At 43.1% G+C, this 17,799-nt stretch overlaps 5 protein-coding genes across 6 annotated transcripts; 3 read left to right on the top strand and 2 right to left on the bottom strand.

Annotated features, from left to right (window-relative positions):
- The first annotated feature begins 3,662 nt into the window (after window positions 1–3,662).
- Window positions 3,663–4,994, top strand: LOC129592559 (uncharacterized). The gene is made up of 3 exons (XM_055488626.1): window positions 3,663–3,801; window positions 3,993–4,063; window positions 4,142–4,994. The coding sequence occupies exons 1-3, from the start codon at window positions 3,765–3,767 to the stop codon at window positions 4,805–4,807; spliced, it is 774 nt and encodes a 257-aa protein (XP_055344601.1). The 5' UTR covers window positions 3,663–3,764; the 3' UTR covers window positions 4,808–4,994.
- An 802-nt stretch (window positions 4,995–5,796) lies between these two features.
- LOC129592551 (uncharacterized) lies at window positions 5,797–7,046 on the top strand. 2 transcript variants are annotated; one of them, XM_055488615.1, is made up of 3 exons: window positions 5,797–5,963; window positions 6,132–6,205; window positions 6,275–7,046. In XM_055488615.1, the coding sequence occupies exons 1-3, from the start codon at window positions 5,927–5,929 to the stop codon at window positions 6,965–6,967; spliced, it is 804 nt and encodes a 267-aa protein (XP_055344590.1). In that variant the 5' UTR covers window positions 5,797–5,926; the 3' UTR covers window positions 6,968–7,046. The 2 variants fall into 2 exon arrangements, with proteins under 2 accessions (XP_055344590.1, XP_055344588.1); XM_055488613.1 differs by having other exon boundaries at window positions 6,272–7,046.
- A 355-nt stretch (window positions 7,047–7,401) lies between these two features.
- On the bottom strand, window positions 7,402–8,556 carry LOC129592575 (uncharacterized). The gene is made up of 3 exons (XM_055488643.1): window positions 8,058–8,556; window positions 7,755–7,919; window positions 7,402–7,683 (listed from the first exon to the last, which is right to left on the bottom strand). Exons 1-3 carry the CDS (start codon window positions 8,550–8,552, stop codon window positions 7,528–7,530), a joined length of 816 nt encoding a protein of 271 aa, XP_055344618.1. The 5' UTR covers window positions 8,553–8,556; the 3' UTR covers window positions 7,402–7,527.
- Window positions 8,557–10,220: 1,664 nt separating this feature from the next.
- LOC129592505 (neprilysin-like) lies at window positions 10,221–13,616 on the top strand. Its single transcript, XM_055488560.1, has 11 exons — window positions 10,221–10,403; window positions 10,497–10,547; window positions 10,621–10,776; window positions 10,843–10,923; window positions 10,987–11,384; window positions 11,666–12,124; window positions 12,242–12,421; window positions 12,483–12,651; window positions 12,755–12,874; window positions 12,938–13,128; window positions 13,201–13,616. Exons 1-11 carry the CDS (start codon window positions 10,331–10,333, stop codon window positions 13,477–13,479), a joined length of 2,157 nt encoding a protein of 718 aa, XP_055344535.1. The 5' UTR covers window positions 10,221–10,330; the 3' UTR covers window positions 13,480–13,616.
- Window positions 13,617–13,730: 114 nt separating this feature from the next.
- LOC129592506 (uncharacterized) lies at window positions 13,731–16,988 on the bottom strand. The gene is made up of 2 exons (XM_055488562.1): window positions 16,207–16,988; window positions 13,731–14,784 (listed from the first exon to the last, which is right to left on the bottom strand). The coding sequence occupies exons 1-2, from the start codon at window positions 16,589–16,591 to the stop codon at window positions 14,108–14,110; spliced, it is 1,062 nt and encodes a 353-aa protein (XP_055344537.1). The 5' UTR covers window positions 16,592–16,988; the 3' UTR covers window positions 13,731–14,107.
- Between the last annotated feature and the right edge of the window lie 811 nt (window positions 16,989–17,799).

The raw sequence follows: 17,799 nt of genomic DNA, 5'->3' as shown, positions 1-17,799 counted from the left end.
TGAATCACGGCGTCCGCAAAAGGACCATGCTGCGTGTTTACAGAACACCCATGTGTAAATGGCCAACAAGAGTAAATTAGGGATATAGATGCCAGTCGCCAGCGTGACCAGGTAATATGAAACATGTTTTGTTGGACGGAATCCACAGCCTTTATACGGCATTATGAAGTCGTACTGGCCGCCAAAACCGGATAAAAACGGACAGTTGAGGACGAAGGAAAACATCCAACACGTGCAAATCTATAAAACGTACACGCTTATTTTACCGCATATACCGGTATATTGATCCAACAACCACTGTCATAAACTTGTTGTAAGCGGAGATCTACGCAACAAAACCATGTCAAAAATGTGAACATCGGAACATACCGGTAATCGAATTTACCAACAAAATTATGAAAAATTTAAAGTACATATATTTGTATTCCAGCATTAAGTCAGAATATTTATTATATGTAAGGTTACCATCATTGTGATTGTCTTTTTCCTGGACCATTTTACGTAAATCTGCGGACATTGTATGCTCACGAAACGGTTAAATCCGATGCAAACACTGGACCACTGACCGGCATAATTCGTGACGTTAAAGAGAAAGACCACATACACACAGCGGCTTGCGGGGAATACGTCGTACTGGCCAATGTAGGTAATAACCGAGGTCAGTGGCACGTGTACGCAGCACATGATCAGTTCCACGATAACTAGATGGATGATTAAAATTCCCGAGCCGGTGCGGTGCTTGTCCATCTTCAGCATCGCCCACAGAAAAAGTGTCAGCAGGAACGCGCCAATATAGCATATCGATAGGGTGAAGGAGATCCAGATTTTCAGACCAAACTGACCGATAATGGCAGAAGAAGCGTTAACCGGACGAAAGACATTCGACGAGACATTATGGTTAGTACGGAAATCCTGAAGTCCCGAGAAGTTGCTTGATATATTTAACATATTGGAAAAGAGACTAAGTGTTTCAGCAAGTTAGCAAGGAAGATGACAGCGTTCGAAAACAAAACTGTATTATCTTTTAATTCTCATGCCTTAATTAGTTCTGTAACAGGCAGGCGGTGTATCTTTAGACAACATATAACTTTTAAAATCCAAGTCGAAATATATTCCTGGGTTCAGAAAAGAGCAATGACGTATCATTATCGAAAAATAAAAGCAAAATATATTTGTCTCACTTGTAAACAGTTCTTTGCAAAAGGAAATAATACAGCTGCTTGAAACAAGAATCAACATCATGATTTCCGTATAGCCGGAGATTATAACAGCATAGCTGCCAACCTAACGGAAGCCAACGCCTAGTGTGGTGCAAGCGGAAATCCAATTAATTCTGGACTAACAAAAGACATTCTTGCAGCTCAGCAAGCGTTCGTAAATCTGATTAAGTCAATAAGATCGTGAAATGTTAATGATCACGAAGAATATGGAAAGGCTGTAGCGCGCCGTCCCATTAAGTTAATAACAAATGTGTGCCGCAATTTGCGTCATGAGTTAAAACTAAGCAGGGTACCGTGTATTAATGCTTCCGGAGCAGTCATAAGTCTGACGTTAAGCGACTTATCGAAAGGTTAATACAGTCTCTGTCAAAAGAGGGCGTGTCGTCGCTCGGTTAGCCTCGGTATATACGTAGATGTCTGCGCAGAAAAGCATGCAACAGACAACCTTTTACCATAAAAACAAAATACATATATCTCCTGATATTTGCTTCGGTCATGAAATCTGGAGCTTTTTCTACTCGTAATCCTTGAAGATGGACGCAAGGCAGATCTCCAGACCTGGCGACTTAATAGGTTAAAACATTTTTGTTCTGTTAGTATTTTGACGACATGTTTAACGATGCAGTATATGGCATCAGAATTCAACACATTCGCGTTTTTCAGTAGTGAGCTGCAAACCCGATGTTCGCAGTCATCACGAGAGTGTTCCCTTAAAACTGCATTGCATTGTTCGTAGCTGGTCTGGTGATCTCACGGGAATTCTAAAATGCAGCGTTCTTTGAATAATGAAGAGCGCGCAGCGCCGGATGCTCCGCGCACGAGAGTTCCAAACGTTTCCTATAGCTGCATCATGACGTACTGATACTTTGTCTCGCATAAGATGATTAATTAGTTCAATTAGGATTCATCCAATTAGGCTGCAGAAGGAATGCAGCTTACCAGAAAGGAAATTAGGAAAAGAGTTTCGATTTGCGCGTCAATTTTCTGTGCTAATTTTTCAAATAGGTTTGGATTAAACGCACAGACTGAACTTTTAAAATCTGACAGAGACGATTCTGATAAATGCGTCAATGGCCAAATTTATGCATGCGTTAGCATTTTTCCGGCGATATCGGGAGAATATTAGGACGCGTGTCAGCAAGAAAATTATATCCACGTACGCACTCTAATTTTGCATGCGTGTGTTCATATTCCATATCGAACTTTGCGCGCTATGATGTCATTAAAGCCGTGGTTATTCAGAAAAATGCCAATCGGAATGTCAAGCTGAAATTTGTATTACAAGCGCCAATGACACCGTTGTTCAGAAATGCAAGTTTCCGCTGTTCCACTATTAGATTTGATGATGTAAAAAAATTGACTTAACGTCCTATCATAATGGGACGTAATCCTCTCCAGTCCATACGAAAGCCAAAGATTCACGGCATCACAGCATATCCGTCCATTTGGTGGACGAACATTTTTTCCTACACGCCGAGCTACGCAACGAAGGTGATATCGTATAGTAGTATGTAGGCAGGGCACAGGAAATAACTGCGTCTGCTGTGCTACCTGATGCCGGTACTGACAGTCGCGCTTGGATAATTTTGTGTATTTCAGTGAAAATTTCGAAATGTTCTGTAGACTGTGGCTTGTAAACTAAAATTAATCTATGTGGGGCAGGAGAAGGAAGGACCATCCAGCCAGTATTACTGTCTTTTTTGCCGGTCTATTGGACGAACTGGTTAAGGCAATCCTCAAGCACCACATTCCGCATACACATTTTTAATCCAAAGCAAATTTTCGTGCTTATAAGAAAATTAGGGTATTTCCAGCATATTCCAACAGTCTTTCTCTAAAGCATGACGCCGTTTTTGGTCTTAACCCATGATATCCAGCGTAATTTGCGCTGTTGTTTGCCTGTTTTTTGTTACGCAATCTTCCGTAAAATTTTACTCGTATGCGCGAGAATTACATAATTGTGAACTGTTGAAACGTCAAGATTTTATCCAAAAGAAGTTTCTTTAATGACTGTGCGACAAGCAAAACTGCAATAACTGTAGCCGCATGTTGTTTAATGATTCTTTTAGAAAAATTTTAATATGAAAACTTTGGGAGCAGTATATTTGAAAACTGCAAGGGTGTCTCAGAAGATTTTGCATGCAGTTAATAACCTTAAATAAATGAATAATACACAGGTCTTGCTAAAACCGATTAATCGAATCCAACTGAATTACAGTTCAGACGTTGAATTCAAAATTTAATATCGACAGTTTGTTATAGCGGAACTATGTGCAGAGTACACTCTGTACAGTGCAGTATTACGAACCATGAACGACGCACGGTTAGTCAGTTGCACACACCATCGGGTGTTTTTTGATGATACAGCTAATGCACTGAGTCATCGACATTGTTCCAGGAAGAACTTCTTCGGCTGTTTAGCGCCTGCAGCTGGCCATTGCTAACGTTTTTGCCGCACTTATGCAACACACACATGACAACGTGGAACAGTCAATTTTGCAGGTTAACCGCGGATGCTCTCCCGACAAATAACCAGAGTACGACATGGGGTTTTTACAGTGGGAAATACTTCTGGGACTGGGTACGTCGCTACATTTTGGATTTTAACAGAAAACACAAATTATAATTTTTCTACACTGTAAAACTGTGAAATAACGATGCGGCAACGGCTCTCTACGCCAAATATACTTTAATCCTGAATGGGATGTGCAAAGTACTTCTCAGCTCTTTCGATGACCCCTTTCATGACATACACTGTTTATCTTCCTTCAGTGAGCTTGGTTGACTGTGGAAAAACGCTTTTGAGCAACTCAGCAGTCAGCGGAGTCACCTCCAACCAAGTGGTACGAAATTCTTTAATTATGACTTGTAATATGTGCATTCACTTACAATAAAACATACTTTACTTGGATTCTTTGCAGAAGGGTGCTGCCATATTCTTGCCGTACTTTTCCGTTAATTGCAATGGAAAGAATATCACTTTTATCACTACCAAGGATAAATTTGATTGTGAACAGCAATGTCGCAGTGACAGCAATTGCCGGTATGCTGTCTATGAAACCGAGAAAAAACCGCAACTGTCCAAGTGCTTGATCCATGGACCATCAGATGGAATATCCCTGAATAACACCGAGTCCCTTCTTACTGCTGTCCGTTACAATATAACCGAGCAAGCTTGTAAGCAGCTGAAAGGGGACATGTTTTCTCCAGCTAAACAGGCGAAACCGGCACGATGCGGTTTTGTACCGCATTCTTACAACTGCCGGCTGAAAGCGTATCACCGCATCGAGGACGCCATTTTAGTGGGCTTTGTTTACAAAAATTTTACCGCCCGTACCAGTGTGGAAGTGGATGGCCACGTTCTTCAGCAAACAAGAGGAGATCAAGTCTCGCTGGATTTTTGCTGGAAACTATGTAATTTCTTCCCGGCGTGCACTGCAGCCCAATTTACTTCGTACTATTGGTACTCCGGCTGGGAGGATTCGTGTTTTCTGTATGATAGTCCGTCTCCGGCTAAAACGCTTAACCAAACAGCGCAGAGCAGACAAAACCAACCAGCTAGTAGTGTTGTTTTCTTTGCCGTTTGATGAACATAACTTCGTTATTTGCCCGCCAAAATGTGTGACACAAACAAAACTGCCTAGAAAACGGGAAAAACTACTAGTAATTTTCTTAGAAATATAGCGTATGCGTTGTGCGAAACGTATCCCTTTCGTATTATGAGACTTCGTTAAATCGCCCACTATATTGCTACAGCGTGTCTGTTTTCGGCGATTCCTAGCTCCTAGATTTCTGTTGAAGAAATTATTGGTGATTTTTTTGCCAAAGCCGTTCCAGCTGTATAATTTCTGGTTTCAATGGCGAATTACTGAATAGTTGTCTTATACATAGAATATTTACGAGGTACATACTGCTGTCAGCAATTAGGGAACGTGTGCCCGTCATTTACTGCCTTCTCGAATTTTGTTTCCATTATTAGTCGTCGGTTCTAGTTTCTATAATAATACAGTATTCCTATGATAATACATTGTTCTGGTTCCTGTACAGTGGTTTCCGACAATCCAAAATTTACAAAAATTTAATGAAGTTTCTATACCATCTGAAAAGTATGACCAACCGGTAATCATGTATACCGGTTCGCTAATGCCGATGGCTGATTTAAACGGTTTCGATATGTTTGATGCGCTTTTACTGCCTCGATTTTTGTGGCCGAAGTTATAAATCACATGTGCAGACCACTTAAATCAATAAATCAAGAATCTTCTTACACCTCAGGAATCTTCTTACATAACGAACAAGCTAAGCTTTTAATAATTACTGGCACAGCTGCAAGACGATGACAGGTGATCAATCACGAATATAACAATACTTTAGTGTCTCAAAAAGTTCAGACGACAATTAGGCGATGCTTGTCCCAGGGCGAGGAAGGTGCCATCTTTTAAATAATGGGCTTTTTAGCAGTGATCATTTTATACTACAATAATTATATGCCCTCAGCAGCTTTTCCATACCGAAGGCGCGGCAGTCGTTCACCGTAAAATTTCTAGAGGAGGCAGTGAACCTGCCGGTCTACAGCTAACATTTGTTGACTGTTGCAGTACACATAAAAATGCCTTAGTGAGCCGCTTTCGCTAAGCGCAAAGCCGCAAACACTGTTTCTTAACTCGAAGACTACATAGTTCCTCAGCAGAACAGGATATTAGGATATGGATGCTTTACAGTGGTTAATTGTTCTGGGATTAGGTAAGTTGCAGCTGTATGTATGCCGAAAACCCATCGTCAAATTAATTTTTGTACAGGCACGGCATGGACATTTAAAACGGTCAATATTATGTACATTACGGTTTTTCTCGTTCTGTTAAATTCGTGGTTTCGCTACTGTGTTTATTAAACACCATTCTCTGATTATAGCGAGCCTAGCCGTTTGCGATAAAAAGAATTCGGCGGGCAGCTCTGCAGTCATTGGGAATACTTCCACTCAAACCGTAAGACATGCTCTAAAAGCGACGCGTTAAGAATTGGCGCGCTAACCAGATTATAATTCGTTACAGAAGGGAGCTGCCATATACGTCAGCGACTTCGCCGTTGACTGCGGCAAGCAGAACATCGCGTACATTGCTACCACGGGCACCGCGGACTGCGCCGAAAAATGCCGTAAAAGCAAGGACTGCCGTTACGCCGCTTATGTAGCCGACCGAGCAGCCGAAGACTCGAAATGTAACGTAAATGGGCCGTCAGTTGAGCTATTTCCAGGATTTTCCCAGGAATCTCTTAAAGCTGTCCACTACAACGTAACCGAGGAAGTTTGCTATCAGCAGTTGAAAGGGAAGGATTACTACGAAGCTCTGGAAGCCCGAGCGGCCAAATGCGGTCTCGTATCGTCCAACTATGATTGCAAATTCACCTACCTGAGCCGCCATGGTAACGACGCCATCGTGGGTTTTGTTTACAAAAGTTTTACCGCGCGCACCAACGTGGAAGTTACCGGGGAAATGCTGAAGACAGTATCCGGTGAACCGGTGTTGAAGACCGGGGTTTCGCTTGATTTATGCTGGACGCTTTGCAATCTCCATCCGTCGTGCACCGTTGCTGAGTATTTTAGAGGATATACGGAATATCACTTGAGCCATTCTTGGAGAGATTCTTGTAATCTGTATGCTAAAGCTGCACCAGCGAAGGCATTGAACCAGACAGCCCACAGTGTACAGAACCAACCAGCTAATAGCGTTGTGTTTTTTGCTGTTTGAGCGTTCGGCAACACCGTTTATTAGCGCATTACTGTGTCCACAAAGAATTTATGTATTGCATGGTAATTAATTATAGTGCATTTTTCATTTCGTACATACGAATCACGGACAATAATAAAACAGCAGCGGTGCCCTTTCCCTACGTGTTTAGCCGGGAGATGTATATATATCTATATAGGGTTTTATATGCATGTATCTATAATTTTTATATTCACATTTACAGTATATGTGGACTCTGTATTTTGTGTACAATATCTCGTATGTCATCTGTGTTTTTACATACTTCACCTCTTTCGTCTGTACATACTGTTATCTGTTCATATATACAGCAGTTTGCGTAATACCAAGAAAAAAAGGAAATCATTTGTCGAGGTCGACAAAGATGACGTGCTGTCGGCGCTTGGAAATAATTAGACAAAGCCTAATCAACCCTCGCGCTAAAAAACTAAACCAAATTTTATACACAGTTTCGTGTTTCGTTCACTTTTACGTTGCGTTACAAAGCATGCCTCACTTCGAACGAATATGCGGTTAGCGAACAATTAACATCTCTGCAGTCGTCATTTGCGAAATTCCAGTATCCCTGCTGTGATATTCCGTAGAACGGCGTTCATTTGCGTGGTGAACACCTCCGTCTTCAGCAGTGCCTGCATGTCTCTTCCGGAGTCGTGCGTTTGATACAGGAGGATAAAGTAGGTCAACAGTACTCCCACAATCTGCAACGTCAGCGTAATAGCTCTTCCCGTATCAGGTAATCATAAAAGCGGTTCAAAAGCGCCTTGCATACCGTAACAAGGTATTCCCGTGTGATGCAAAAGAATCCTCCAGCCGAAACAGCGGTAGTTCGAGTGGTGTCAATTTCCATTACAAACTTGGCAATAAATAAGTCAGTTTCCTCGTCGATCCCGGTTTCATCCCTGAGAACCTCTAGTTCCCTTTTAACACGCTTTACCTAGAAATAAATAAAGACGTAAAATAAAGATGTGGAGTTAAACCCAGCTGCAGGAAATGTCACCTTAATAATATGTAACTCGCACTGATTTCCAGCAAAATTCACTAACAAATAATTAAAGGAATTAAAGAACTTGACCTTTTCATTGCATTTAATCAGAATGCACAGCCGAATCAACATCGTAGCAATCTGCATTGATCCCGTTAAATAGCGAAACAAATCGCCGGTGCGGTTGATTTCCATTCGAATGGCAAACGTTTCCAGATCTTCCTTGGCATCTCGTTCGGTAATCGGTCGCAACGCCCAGGCAATCATCGAGACCACCTCAACTAAGTCCTGCACACAGCTAAACAGTAGTAAATAACCAAACGTCCCGTTAAAGTATCGCAATACACCGGTATACTGGCGAAATTTCTGAACGAAATCTGCAGGAAAAATTCCAGGTTTCGTTGCGCTGCGGCCGATTTCACAGGCTAATTGTTTGAAACAGGTAGACAGAAAGAACACCAGCATGAGAATAAACATATGCGGCGCCATAACTGCATGACCGAGTACTCCATTGGCTGTTAAGTAAAACGGATACAAAGTGTTCCAGTCGTTCAGAATCCCGGATTGAGCTTGCGCCAAGCCCATCGGCCGAATTGTGGCGGAGGAAACCGGAGGTGGCCGCAGTCCAATCAGCACCGTGTGCGCCGCGAAAACAACCGCGCCGATAACCGCGTTCGTCCATAGTACAGCCAAGAAGGCTGCCCGCGGCATACCGGTGGAAAAAGCATTGCACGCTAACAATTTATTCAGTAAAGTGACGATCTTGCTACGATGAAGGAGCATGTAGACACCCGCCAACGGGGCGTGGCACGCCATCAAAACGCGCTGCGCCAGAAGGACCAGACTGAAGAATTCCAGATCGACGATGGTGTAATACTCGATGTGGATGTAGAGATACATGTCCATGAAGGAGCAAGCGGTGAAGAAAGCCAGCAGGAGGATGGACCATACGGTGCATAATAGTCGGAGAAGATTTCTTTCCGTGGATGAGGTGGGTGTGCTGGTGAGAACACCGGTGACGCGCAGGTACATGAGATATATAGATAATGTACGTGGATATTTTGCTGTGGGCTTGAGATCGGCGTCCATGATGCTTTGGTTTGCTGAGGGAACGTCAGCTTTGACGCTTGGAATCGCACTACATTGAGAACGATGGATGGCGGATGCCGTATTCGGATTCCAATCGCTTCCGACGCTCAGATGCATTATGAGTTCACGACTGAAGGCACAGTGTTCTGGACTACCTCAGTGCGGCGGAAGCGTGCATTGGTATTCCCTAGACGCGCACGTGCATTAGTGTAATTACATCAAAACACATTTATTCGAACACAGATCATCATGAAGAAAGGAGAAGGTACGAAATGATCCGTTGTAAAATGATCAAAATTTAATGCTGGTATTCATTTGATCGAACTTTGTACTGTATAATGATAAAGTCGAAGCAATCATAGTCGTTTGAAAAAATCAGAAAAACTCGATGTTGGAGCATCTTTTATTTAATTTCTAAACATCGCAAAAATCAGAATGTTGTCCTAAATACCTAGGTATGAAAATCTACTGAGGTTTCGGAAGAACACGGCTAACTGTCTTGCTTATAGTAATTGCTTATGAATGTACGAGTGCAGTTGAATAAAATGCAAGGAATTTGAAATGGCCCATTTCCGGCTACGGTAATTATGTTGCAGGGAAGTATGCGCCCTTAAAAAATTACATGATTTGGGCGCGCCTGTGCGCCAGTTTTGAGCGCTAATTAAACTCAGAAGTTGGCCGAGGAGTGATAGGCGTGCGCCAGTGCGTTTGTATCATTCCTACGGGGTTGCCAAACAGCGAAACCTGTCACCAAATCTACGGATGGAAGCAGACAAGGATCAACTTCGTTTTATAATTTCCTGCGTCTAAACGCGTTTATTACAATTGAATGTTTGTACCTCGAAAGCGGCGGTACAAAACATGCATTCCTAGCTGCGGGAGTATTTCTCATGTTCGCGGTGTTCATTGCCGGTGATGAGTAATGGTCCTGTATGACCAGAATAAAAATGTTACGCTCGTTATGCTTCACTTATTCAATAATAAAATAGTACAATATTGGCATTCTGTAGTCGCAGGCTATAGGTGAATTTGCCGGCGTCGGCATATTTGCATGCGGCGATTGCAGTCTAACCGGTTGGTTTGACAATACATCCATTCACTCTGAACATTACAACCAGCATGCTAAGCAGTCCCATGCGGCAAATTCTGTTTTTTAGCAGCTGTAGAATATAACGGGACTACAATTATTTTTTGCATAAACCCGGCAAGCTTTTTTCTCTTGTAACTGACGGCAGTGTACATTTACACGTAATATAGTACTCACCGTTATAGAAATGCCGGTGGCGGCGTTTACGATGATGCAGGCGTCTTTTATGATCATCCTTATGGTGTTTCGTGCAGTCATAGGTAGGTGCTTCGTAATTATTCGTTAAGGGGGTAGCAAATTTTCTGGTTGACATAAAAACACTGTATTGCGAATTTTATTATGAATTTTTGCAGCGGAGACGCATCACAATAACGTGTGTACATCCGAGTCCTGTAAACAGACTGGTAAAAAATGGACATCTGACTTCTTTACCAATACGGGAACCATCATATGACACCTCAATATTTGATATTTCAGCTAAAAAGTATCTCAGTCGAATCGACTCCAAAATCAATCCTTGCGAGGATTTTTTCCAATACTCATGCGGAAAATGGATCGCTTCTCTTCCCGCGGAGATTGAAACTATCGACGAATACGACATTCTAACCGAGGAAATGAATAAAGTCAAACAAGGTTGCCGATAGAAACTCCGAGCAGTTTAATAACTATAATATCGAAATATCCTTTGATTTTACTTAGGGCTCTTAAGTAGCGAAAAACCCGCAACATTCGCATCGGAAACGAAAGCCAGAACTATCTACCAACAGTGTGTAAATCAAGGTAATAGGGCTTATACTATTTTTTCGCGAAAGTCAAAATTTAATAATTTGCATTTTTCAGTAGAAAGCGACGGAGCTGATTCGAAGCCGCTGTTAGACGTGATGATGGAGACCATCGCCGGATGGCCTTTATTGACTTCAACCTGGGATGCATCGACCTTCAACCTCCTAGACGCCATGGTTAAAACCACGCCCTACGAGGTGGAACCATTCTTTTCCATCGAAACTGTGCCGAATCCGGATTATCCACGCAGTAATGCCATTTCCCTCTCAATGCCGAGTCGCTTCTTGCGCCTGATGAGCAACGAAAATATGACGAGGGAGATGCTCAATGAAACATATATCGGTATGATTGTGGGCGTCGCCACGGTAATGGCTGGACAAACCGACAGTACAGTGGAGCAGGAAACACTCCAAACAGCAGCGGAAGAAATTTTGGACATTGAGAATCGATTAATTTCGGTATGTTAAGCTTTAAAGGTTGATTTGCTAAAATTATTGGAACGTTTTTGCTTTTCCAAGGCGACATCAGTCAAGTTTTGTAAAACTCACCGAGACGTACTAGTAGTATAAAACTTGTTTTCTTCTAAAAGTACCTTAGCGGCTTAGCCTTTCAGTTTATTCAAATGAAATCAGTTTACTGTTTAAATTTATCAGTGAATTGCATTTACTAAATGGTTTTAGTCATATTAGTTTTTAATTTCTTTAGCGATTCAGTTGTTAGAATTAATTCTGTTTCGAAGGCAACTTGGGAAACTTACGCGAACCCCGAAGCTGATTTTTATCTGACTCTGAACGACAGCACCACGTACTTCCAGTCGGAGTCGCTGCGCCGCCTCGGTGACTACATCAGTGCGCTGTATGGGGACTGCACTTTCTGTCTGGAAGGAACGACGGCGGTGATGATCCGCAACCCAACGTACCTCCGCAGTGTAGACGCAATTATAGCGGAATTGGAGTCCTCCGATGACGAAAGCAAACGCCGGCTTGCCAACTTTATCGGGGCGCAGTTTATCGTCGAGTTTGCACAGTATCTACCAAAAAGCGTGATAACCGCAGCGGAGAATCCTTACAACCCCGCTGCAGAGGAGGAAGCGGTATCGGATGAAGAGCGGTGTGTGGGCGTGGTTACAAGAACGATGCCGCTGGCTGTAGCATTGATGTGGATCCAAGACAAATCTTACGAAGGAGTTAAAAAACAGGTCAGATACCGTACAATTGAGAAACAGCTGTTCAAACTTAAAAATAAGCTTAACGCTGTGTCATTACAGAACTATAAAAGGTATGATTTCGAAAATTTTGCTGAAAGTTTACTGTAGGTAGAACAAATGGTGCGCGACATTACCTTCGGTTTTCTCGACCTGCTGGTAAGTGTTAACTGGATGGATGACCGGACTAAGATCACTGCCATGGGAAAATTGTCGGCATTGCTTTTCGGGGCGGGTTACCCGGATGGATTCTCGCCGAACACCATGCTAGTGTCCTCCTATTACCAAACGGTAATTCGCAGCTGTCCGGGAAACATTTTATAATAAAAGCTCGGAAACCATTAGTTTTTAGATAATTCCTGGAGAATCATTCTTAGCCTCCATGCTGCAAGCCACTAAAGCGCTGAAGCAGCGGCGTTTGTATAACATTATGCGATATAACAATCGCAATGACGCGCTGGATGGGGATTTGTCAATCATGGAAATGGGGCCGATGTACCGGCCAGGTACCAATTCAATCAGTAAGTACCGTAATTCAATGAGTAAGTACCGTAATCTGATGTAATACGTTGGCAGTTTTACAAATCAATACGTTGGTAATTTTACAAATCTGTTTGCTTGCAGCGATTCCGCTGGGAATTCTGCAGCTGCCATTCTACAGCGCCGATGGCCCTCAGTATCAGAATTATGGTGGCCTTGGTTCCCTAATTGCCCATGAGGTCACCCACGGATTTGACGATTACGGTACCCATTGCTTTTCACAATTCGCGGCAGTCATAAAAATCAGTCGAGTTACAACGATTGCAGGTGCCGAGTACGATGGTGACGGTTTCAAGAACAACTGGTGGACCAATGAAACTGCTCGTCGCTTCCCAGTAGCATTACAAGGGATGATTGCCCAGTACAGCAGCTACCGCATGCCGGGCGGACGAATGGATGGCAACCGCACCGTGGGGGAGAATATCGCTGATAACGGCGGACTGCGTGCAGCTTATAAGGTGTAATTTCGGCACCGGCATTTAGCGCTTGTTATGCCCGTAAAGACTGTGATTAACCTTTGGCAGTTTTAGGCTTATGCTCGATATGTCAAGCGACTGGGTCATCCCGAGTCTCTCCTGCACGGTCTGGAGAAATTCCGTCCTGAGCAGCTGTTTTTCATTTCGGCCGCGCAGATCTGGTGTAATAAAATGTCGATGGAGGCCCAGGAAGCGTGGATGGAAAGGGAAACACATGCGCCGTCGAAACTGCTAGTGAACGGGGCGGTGTCTAATATTCCGGAATTTTCACAAGCGTTTGCCTGTTCGGCTGGCTCGCACATGAACCCTAAAGTTAAAAACATTGTCTGGTGATGAACAGATGTAAATTGTTATCTTGATAAGCTAAATGTAGCGTCCAGACGCTACATTTTATGCCAATGGTATCCGTGCGGCCGTTTAATCGGTTATGGATACCCCGCTAAGTCGCAATAAAGGGGGAAGGAACGTTTGTCCGCTCCGCGTTACCCGTTTCTGTTATCCGTTTTGCGCTGAAAAACTAATGTAAAAACAGCTATTCATTGGTCCATACACGGAAATTCGCCTGTATCGTGGGTGTGCTTCAATTCAAGGTGTTGCTTTCTTTCTTATGGTGACCCAATAAAGCTCTTCATCGGAGCAAAGCCTCAGATTGCAGTATATTTCAACATGTGCCGAAGACCGGCACCGACAGGATTTCATACAAAATGCTTTGCGAATCAGCAAAATTATAATAATAGAATAACTGGCAGATTACGCAAGTCTAATTATATGACACTTTGCTTTAAAAACTGTAAGATTTAAAACATAACACTTCGAGATTTAAATATGTAGTATCGCAACGTTATTAGAAAAAAATAGTTACAGTAGGAATACGTAACTAAATGCAAATTATCAGAATGTGAAGTGAAACTGTAAGGGCACTCCTGGTGATAACTAGCGCAAAACTACGTATGTACAACAGTTAATAAACAAAATCGTCGCGTGAAACTGTGCGCGGAGGCAGTATCCAATTCCCAACAACATCCTCTGGCGCAGTCAGAAATTCATGCCCTTTAAGATCCTCCACCTTCGGGCGATTGCGCGGCTCACGGACCAGGCATTTCTCAATAAAACTGCGCACTGCTTCCGGTAATGCATCGGAGATTTCCGGCGAGCCCTCCTGTTCTATAACGACACACAGGAGGCCAACCACATTGTCCATCTCCAGTTTCACCCGCTGACCTTGGTAATCTGTTTTAAAGTATTCCGGCCAGCCTCGATTCACCACCTCCAGGACAACGCACCCTAAACTCCACACGTCCAGGCGCTTGTTTCGCCGACTCGCTGCTCCCGGTGGTTGGTATCGCGGCGGGCTACGGTCGAACAAGAGGCGCTCCGGCGCGAAAAAACGAATGTATCTGTAATCGCGACGATAAGCCCATTTACCGGTCGCGTCTTTGATGTTTCCCAGACCCGCTAATTTTACTTTGTATTCGTTCGTTCCTGTTGGCGCCACCAGGATGTTACAACCTCGAAGGTCACGGTGAGCACAATGGTGTTCGTGCAGATAGGCCAGACCGTCGACAACCTGTCGCATTATGTGTTGGATTTGTACGGAGGTAAGCTCCACTGAGCAGGCCATGTTATGCAGTGTGCTCCCTGTTACAACGATGAAGACAGTAGTTTATAACCATCGACGTAATGTTTAGGTATAAGAATTATCCTAATCGCATACTTGCATTTTACTACAGGCAACCATTAAGAAAATTAATGATTACTGTGATAAAACATGGCTACAACGGTGCAGTTCCCATGAAAATTCTGCATCAGCAATACTACGCCATGTCTTTTGTGTATCAAAAATCGATGCGAATAGCGTTTCTGAAAGACTGGCCAATTGTAAGCCAGATCAGCAACTTTTATTCGTCGAATACTCTCATGAAACAACTCATAACTATACCTCATGACTATTTCAGTAACTATATGTAAACGTCTCTAAAAACCGCGTACCTTACTGTGGCGTAGTGACATGGCAACAGTGGTTGTCGTTGCTGCAAAATCGCTACGTGAATCTGCAGCAGTGTGTTTCGGTAAATTGTGAATAAACGGAATGGCGGAGTATTGGTACTACTGAAGCAAAACACGCCTGGCTGCAACCACGGTACGATTTCGTTGCTGCAGCCTTCGAAATTTACGGGCCTTGGGGAGACGGAACTAAGAAGCTACTTGGTGGAAAAAGTTGGAAATGGTATAGCGACTTCCTCTGGCCAGAAACGTGCGAAAAGGTTTTTAGCAGCGATTATTACCCAAATACAACGGGGAACGAAATTTGTGTAATGGGTACGATCCCCGATTATGATAGCATAGAAGTCTTTCTGTTATAATTATTTCGTTTTTGGTACTTAGTTTGTATCCGATGTCCGATACTTATTAAAGGTACGAGCACAGTTGCGATAACGTTGAGGCTTCGCTGTGAATTTTTGGGCTTATGAGTTCACAACACTTACGATACTTTATGTAAAAATAGTTCACTGCTGTGCACCGTATATTTCGGGCGAAAAATAAATTCACTGTGCGTTCCGGTAGGCAAAGTAAATTGGCCATGCGCCGGCTCAGCACGCGAAGTAATTTGGCTTTGCGCCCTGCATTTCCAGAGAGACGATTTGTGGCGACGCAAAGCCGTTCCCAAAAAAATACACAATTATTTAACACAACTGAAGTGGTTTGTATAGAATGACGTGAAAGGATCGCTTTACAGAAAAAGTTAATCAGAGTGATTGAAATATTATGGTATCTAACAACAGGTTCACGCAAAGCAGGTATGAAGTATTAACGAAAGCCGGTTACGATCATCTGCTAACGAGACAGGATGACCTTTACGAACTAAGGTATCATGTAACCCCACGTCCCTACAGTTTATCCTCCAAATACGGGTTACCGTACTTGTTGCGACCGTGCTCTGTACGTTGCCGCAGCACGATGTTTTCTGACTGTAGTCTGTACATGTCGGTACATCCACTTTGCATTTTTTTAAATTTCCTGGGATTTCCTATAGACAGCCTTTTCTACTGCAGTGCTTACTTCCGAAAAGCTCCATGAAAATTTCAAAGCCATACAGTCGTTGTTCTCCCTTCATCTGCTCTTGGTAATGCAGATGGTGCACGATGTTCGGATGGCGCAGGTGTTTTATGAACTCAAAATGCGATTTGAGAGTATCAAGTAGGCCGTTTCGCGTTTCGTTGTCCTCCTTCCAGGACATATCACCCCTTCCATCCACGTCGACCGTCTTAACAACAATTATTTCACCCGTATCGGTCCGTAATGCTTTATGGACACCGCCGTGTGATTGACTGGCCCACGGTTCCCACTGCTCCAGGTAGATGATGCGAATACCAGATGTGGGAATATCTGGAAAGATCCAGGAGTCTGTTGCATTCGTGCGGTTGGTGCCGTGATCCATATTCATGATTTCCCAATGCACTTGATTCCATTAAAAGAACTAGAACCCCGGATTTTGTGATGGCTCTGGAATTCTCGGAATGCTCACGAATGTTTCCCATCGGTTATAGCAAAAACGATTACTGTGTCTGTGACTAACGGTTCCGCGACGTCCGTCCAGTCAATAGCCACGGAAGTAACGAATTAACTTCCATTACTAGTATTCTATAACTTCGCTAGAAAAAACACACGTCTCCCAGATGGATTATTATTGCACAGTGCACACTGCAGAATCTGAGCCGGAAAGCGGTCCATGTGCTGCAGAATAGTGCAGAGTGCTCGAGCAACGTTTACAGGTTCATACAGTAGCGAAAGCCAGAGAGAGATTGGTTCTGACTCACCATCAGCTGAGCCTGCCTAGCCGTAATAATTGAGATGGCGCTAGAGAGAGACTGAAAATAATCTGAGCAGGCAGACTCAAGCACTGTCTCTCTGTTTGGCTTTGATATTGCACATAAAAGAATGAACCGGTTATGACTCATCGACTAACCTAATGGTAAATCAATCACCGCTCATCGTGACTCCTGATATTAACGATTAAAAAGTGCGGTCCGGCTGACAAGTGAGCGACATAACGTACTTGATGCGGCATTGACTACCAAAAAACTAATATGCATAATAGCACAAATAATTGTATGCTAAGCTATTGTGTCTGATCCACCGAATCAATCTACTATCTGGCAATCGCAACTCGCAACGCTTGGAATATTTGAACGGCTTTTGTTGATTTAATCCGTTTCATCGGACGCGGTAGCTTAGCTCCCAGTGCACGAGTTTTCATTTAGCAACGGCCCGCGCTGAGGCGCTGAGTTTGAGCCTTAGTCTGACCCCTAAATCGCTGAGTCTGACTGGTAAAGGCTGAGTCTGACCACTAAATGGCTGAGTCTGACTAGGACTTTTTGAGTGGCACCTGTTGAGACGATATGTGCTTCACCGGAAACACTGGCAGATGTCATAATATCCAGTAATTAAGACAATAATTAAGCCCTATACGAGAAGTGGTTTGACAATGCTCAACGGCGTGCGAAACCGGAACGTTTACAATAACCGCAGTTATAATAATGATTGTAAGCTATTGTTACGTTTAGCCACACTGCTCTAATTAAAAATACATAAAAGAAATACTGCAGTTATTTTTGCATACTATTGAGTTATTTTATTATTATTGATTATATT

The sequence above is a fragment of the Paramacrobiotus metropolitanus genome, unplaced genomic scaffold (assembly GCF_019649055.1).
Source record: "Paramacrobiotus metropolitanus isolate TYO unplaced genomic scaffold, Prichtersi_v1.0 Parri_scaffold0000053, whole genome shotgun sequence".
NCBI classification, from domain to species: Eukaryota; Metazoa; Tardigrada; class Eutardigrada; order Parachela; family Macrobiotidae; genus Paramacrobiotus; species Paramacrobiotus metropolitanus.
This window is presented reverse-complemented; position numbering and strand designations above follow the sequence as displayed.

Bases quoted from the DNA above. Each gene is read 5' to 3' on its own strand.
- LOC129592575 (XM_055488643.1), bottom strand. From the start codon at position 8,552: ATGGGCTTGGCGCAAGCTCAATCCGGGATTCTGAACGACTGGAACACT. The intron at 7,920-8,057 runs GTCAAGTTCTTT...ATTTATTTCTAG, and splicing joins TGATTAAATGCAATGAAAAG to GTAAAGCGTGTTAAAAGGGA. The intron at 7,684-7,754 runs GTATGCAAGGCG...CTGACGTTGCAG, and splicing joins CACGGGAATACCTTGTTACG to ATTGTGGGAGTACTGTTGAC.
- LOC129592505 (XM_055488560.1), top strand. From the start codon at position 10,331: ATGCCGGTGGCGGCGTTTACGATGATGCAGGCGTCTTTTATGATCATC. The intron at 10,548-10,620 runs GTAAAAAATGGA...TTGATATTTCAG, and splicing joins CGAGTCCTGTAAACAGACTG to CTAAAAAGTATCTCAGTCGA. The intron at 10,924-10,986 runs GTAATAGGGCTT...ATTTTTCAGTAG, and splicing joins CCAACAGTGTGTAAATCAAG to AAAGCGACGGAGCTGATTCG.
- LOC129592506 (XM_055488562.1), bottom strand. From the start codon at position 16,591: ATGAATATGGATCACGGCACCAACCGCACGAATGCAACAGACTCCTGG. The intron at 14,785-16,206 runs GTAAGCACTGCA...TCGTTGTAACAG, and splicing joins TTTCATGGAGCTTTTCGGAA to GGAGCACACTGCATAACATG.
- LOC129592559 (XM_055488626.1), top strand. From the start codon at position 3,765: ATGGGGTTTTTACAGTGGGAAATACTTCTGGGACTGG. The intron at 3,802-3,992 runs GTACGTCGCTAC...ATCTTCCTTCAG, and splicing joins GGAAATACTTCTGGGACTGG to TGAGCTTGGTTGACTGTGGA. The intron at 4,064-4,141 runs GTACGAAATTCT...GATTCTTTGCAG, and splicing joins GAGTCACCTCCAACCAAGTG to AAGGGTGCTGCCATATTCTT.
- LOC129592551 (XM_055488613.1), top strand. From the start codon at position 5,927: ATGGATGCTTTACAGTGGTTAATTGTTCTGGGATTAG. The intron at 5,964-6,131 runs GTAAGTTGCAGC...CTCTGATTATAG, and splicing joins GTTAATTGTTCTGGGATTAG to CGAGCCTAGCCGTTTGCGAT. The intron at 6,206-6,271 runs GTAAGACATGCT...AATTCGTTACAG, and splicing joins GGAATACTTCCACTCAAACC to AAGGGAGCTGCCATATACGT.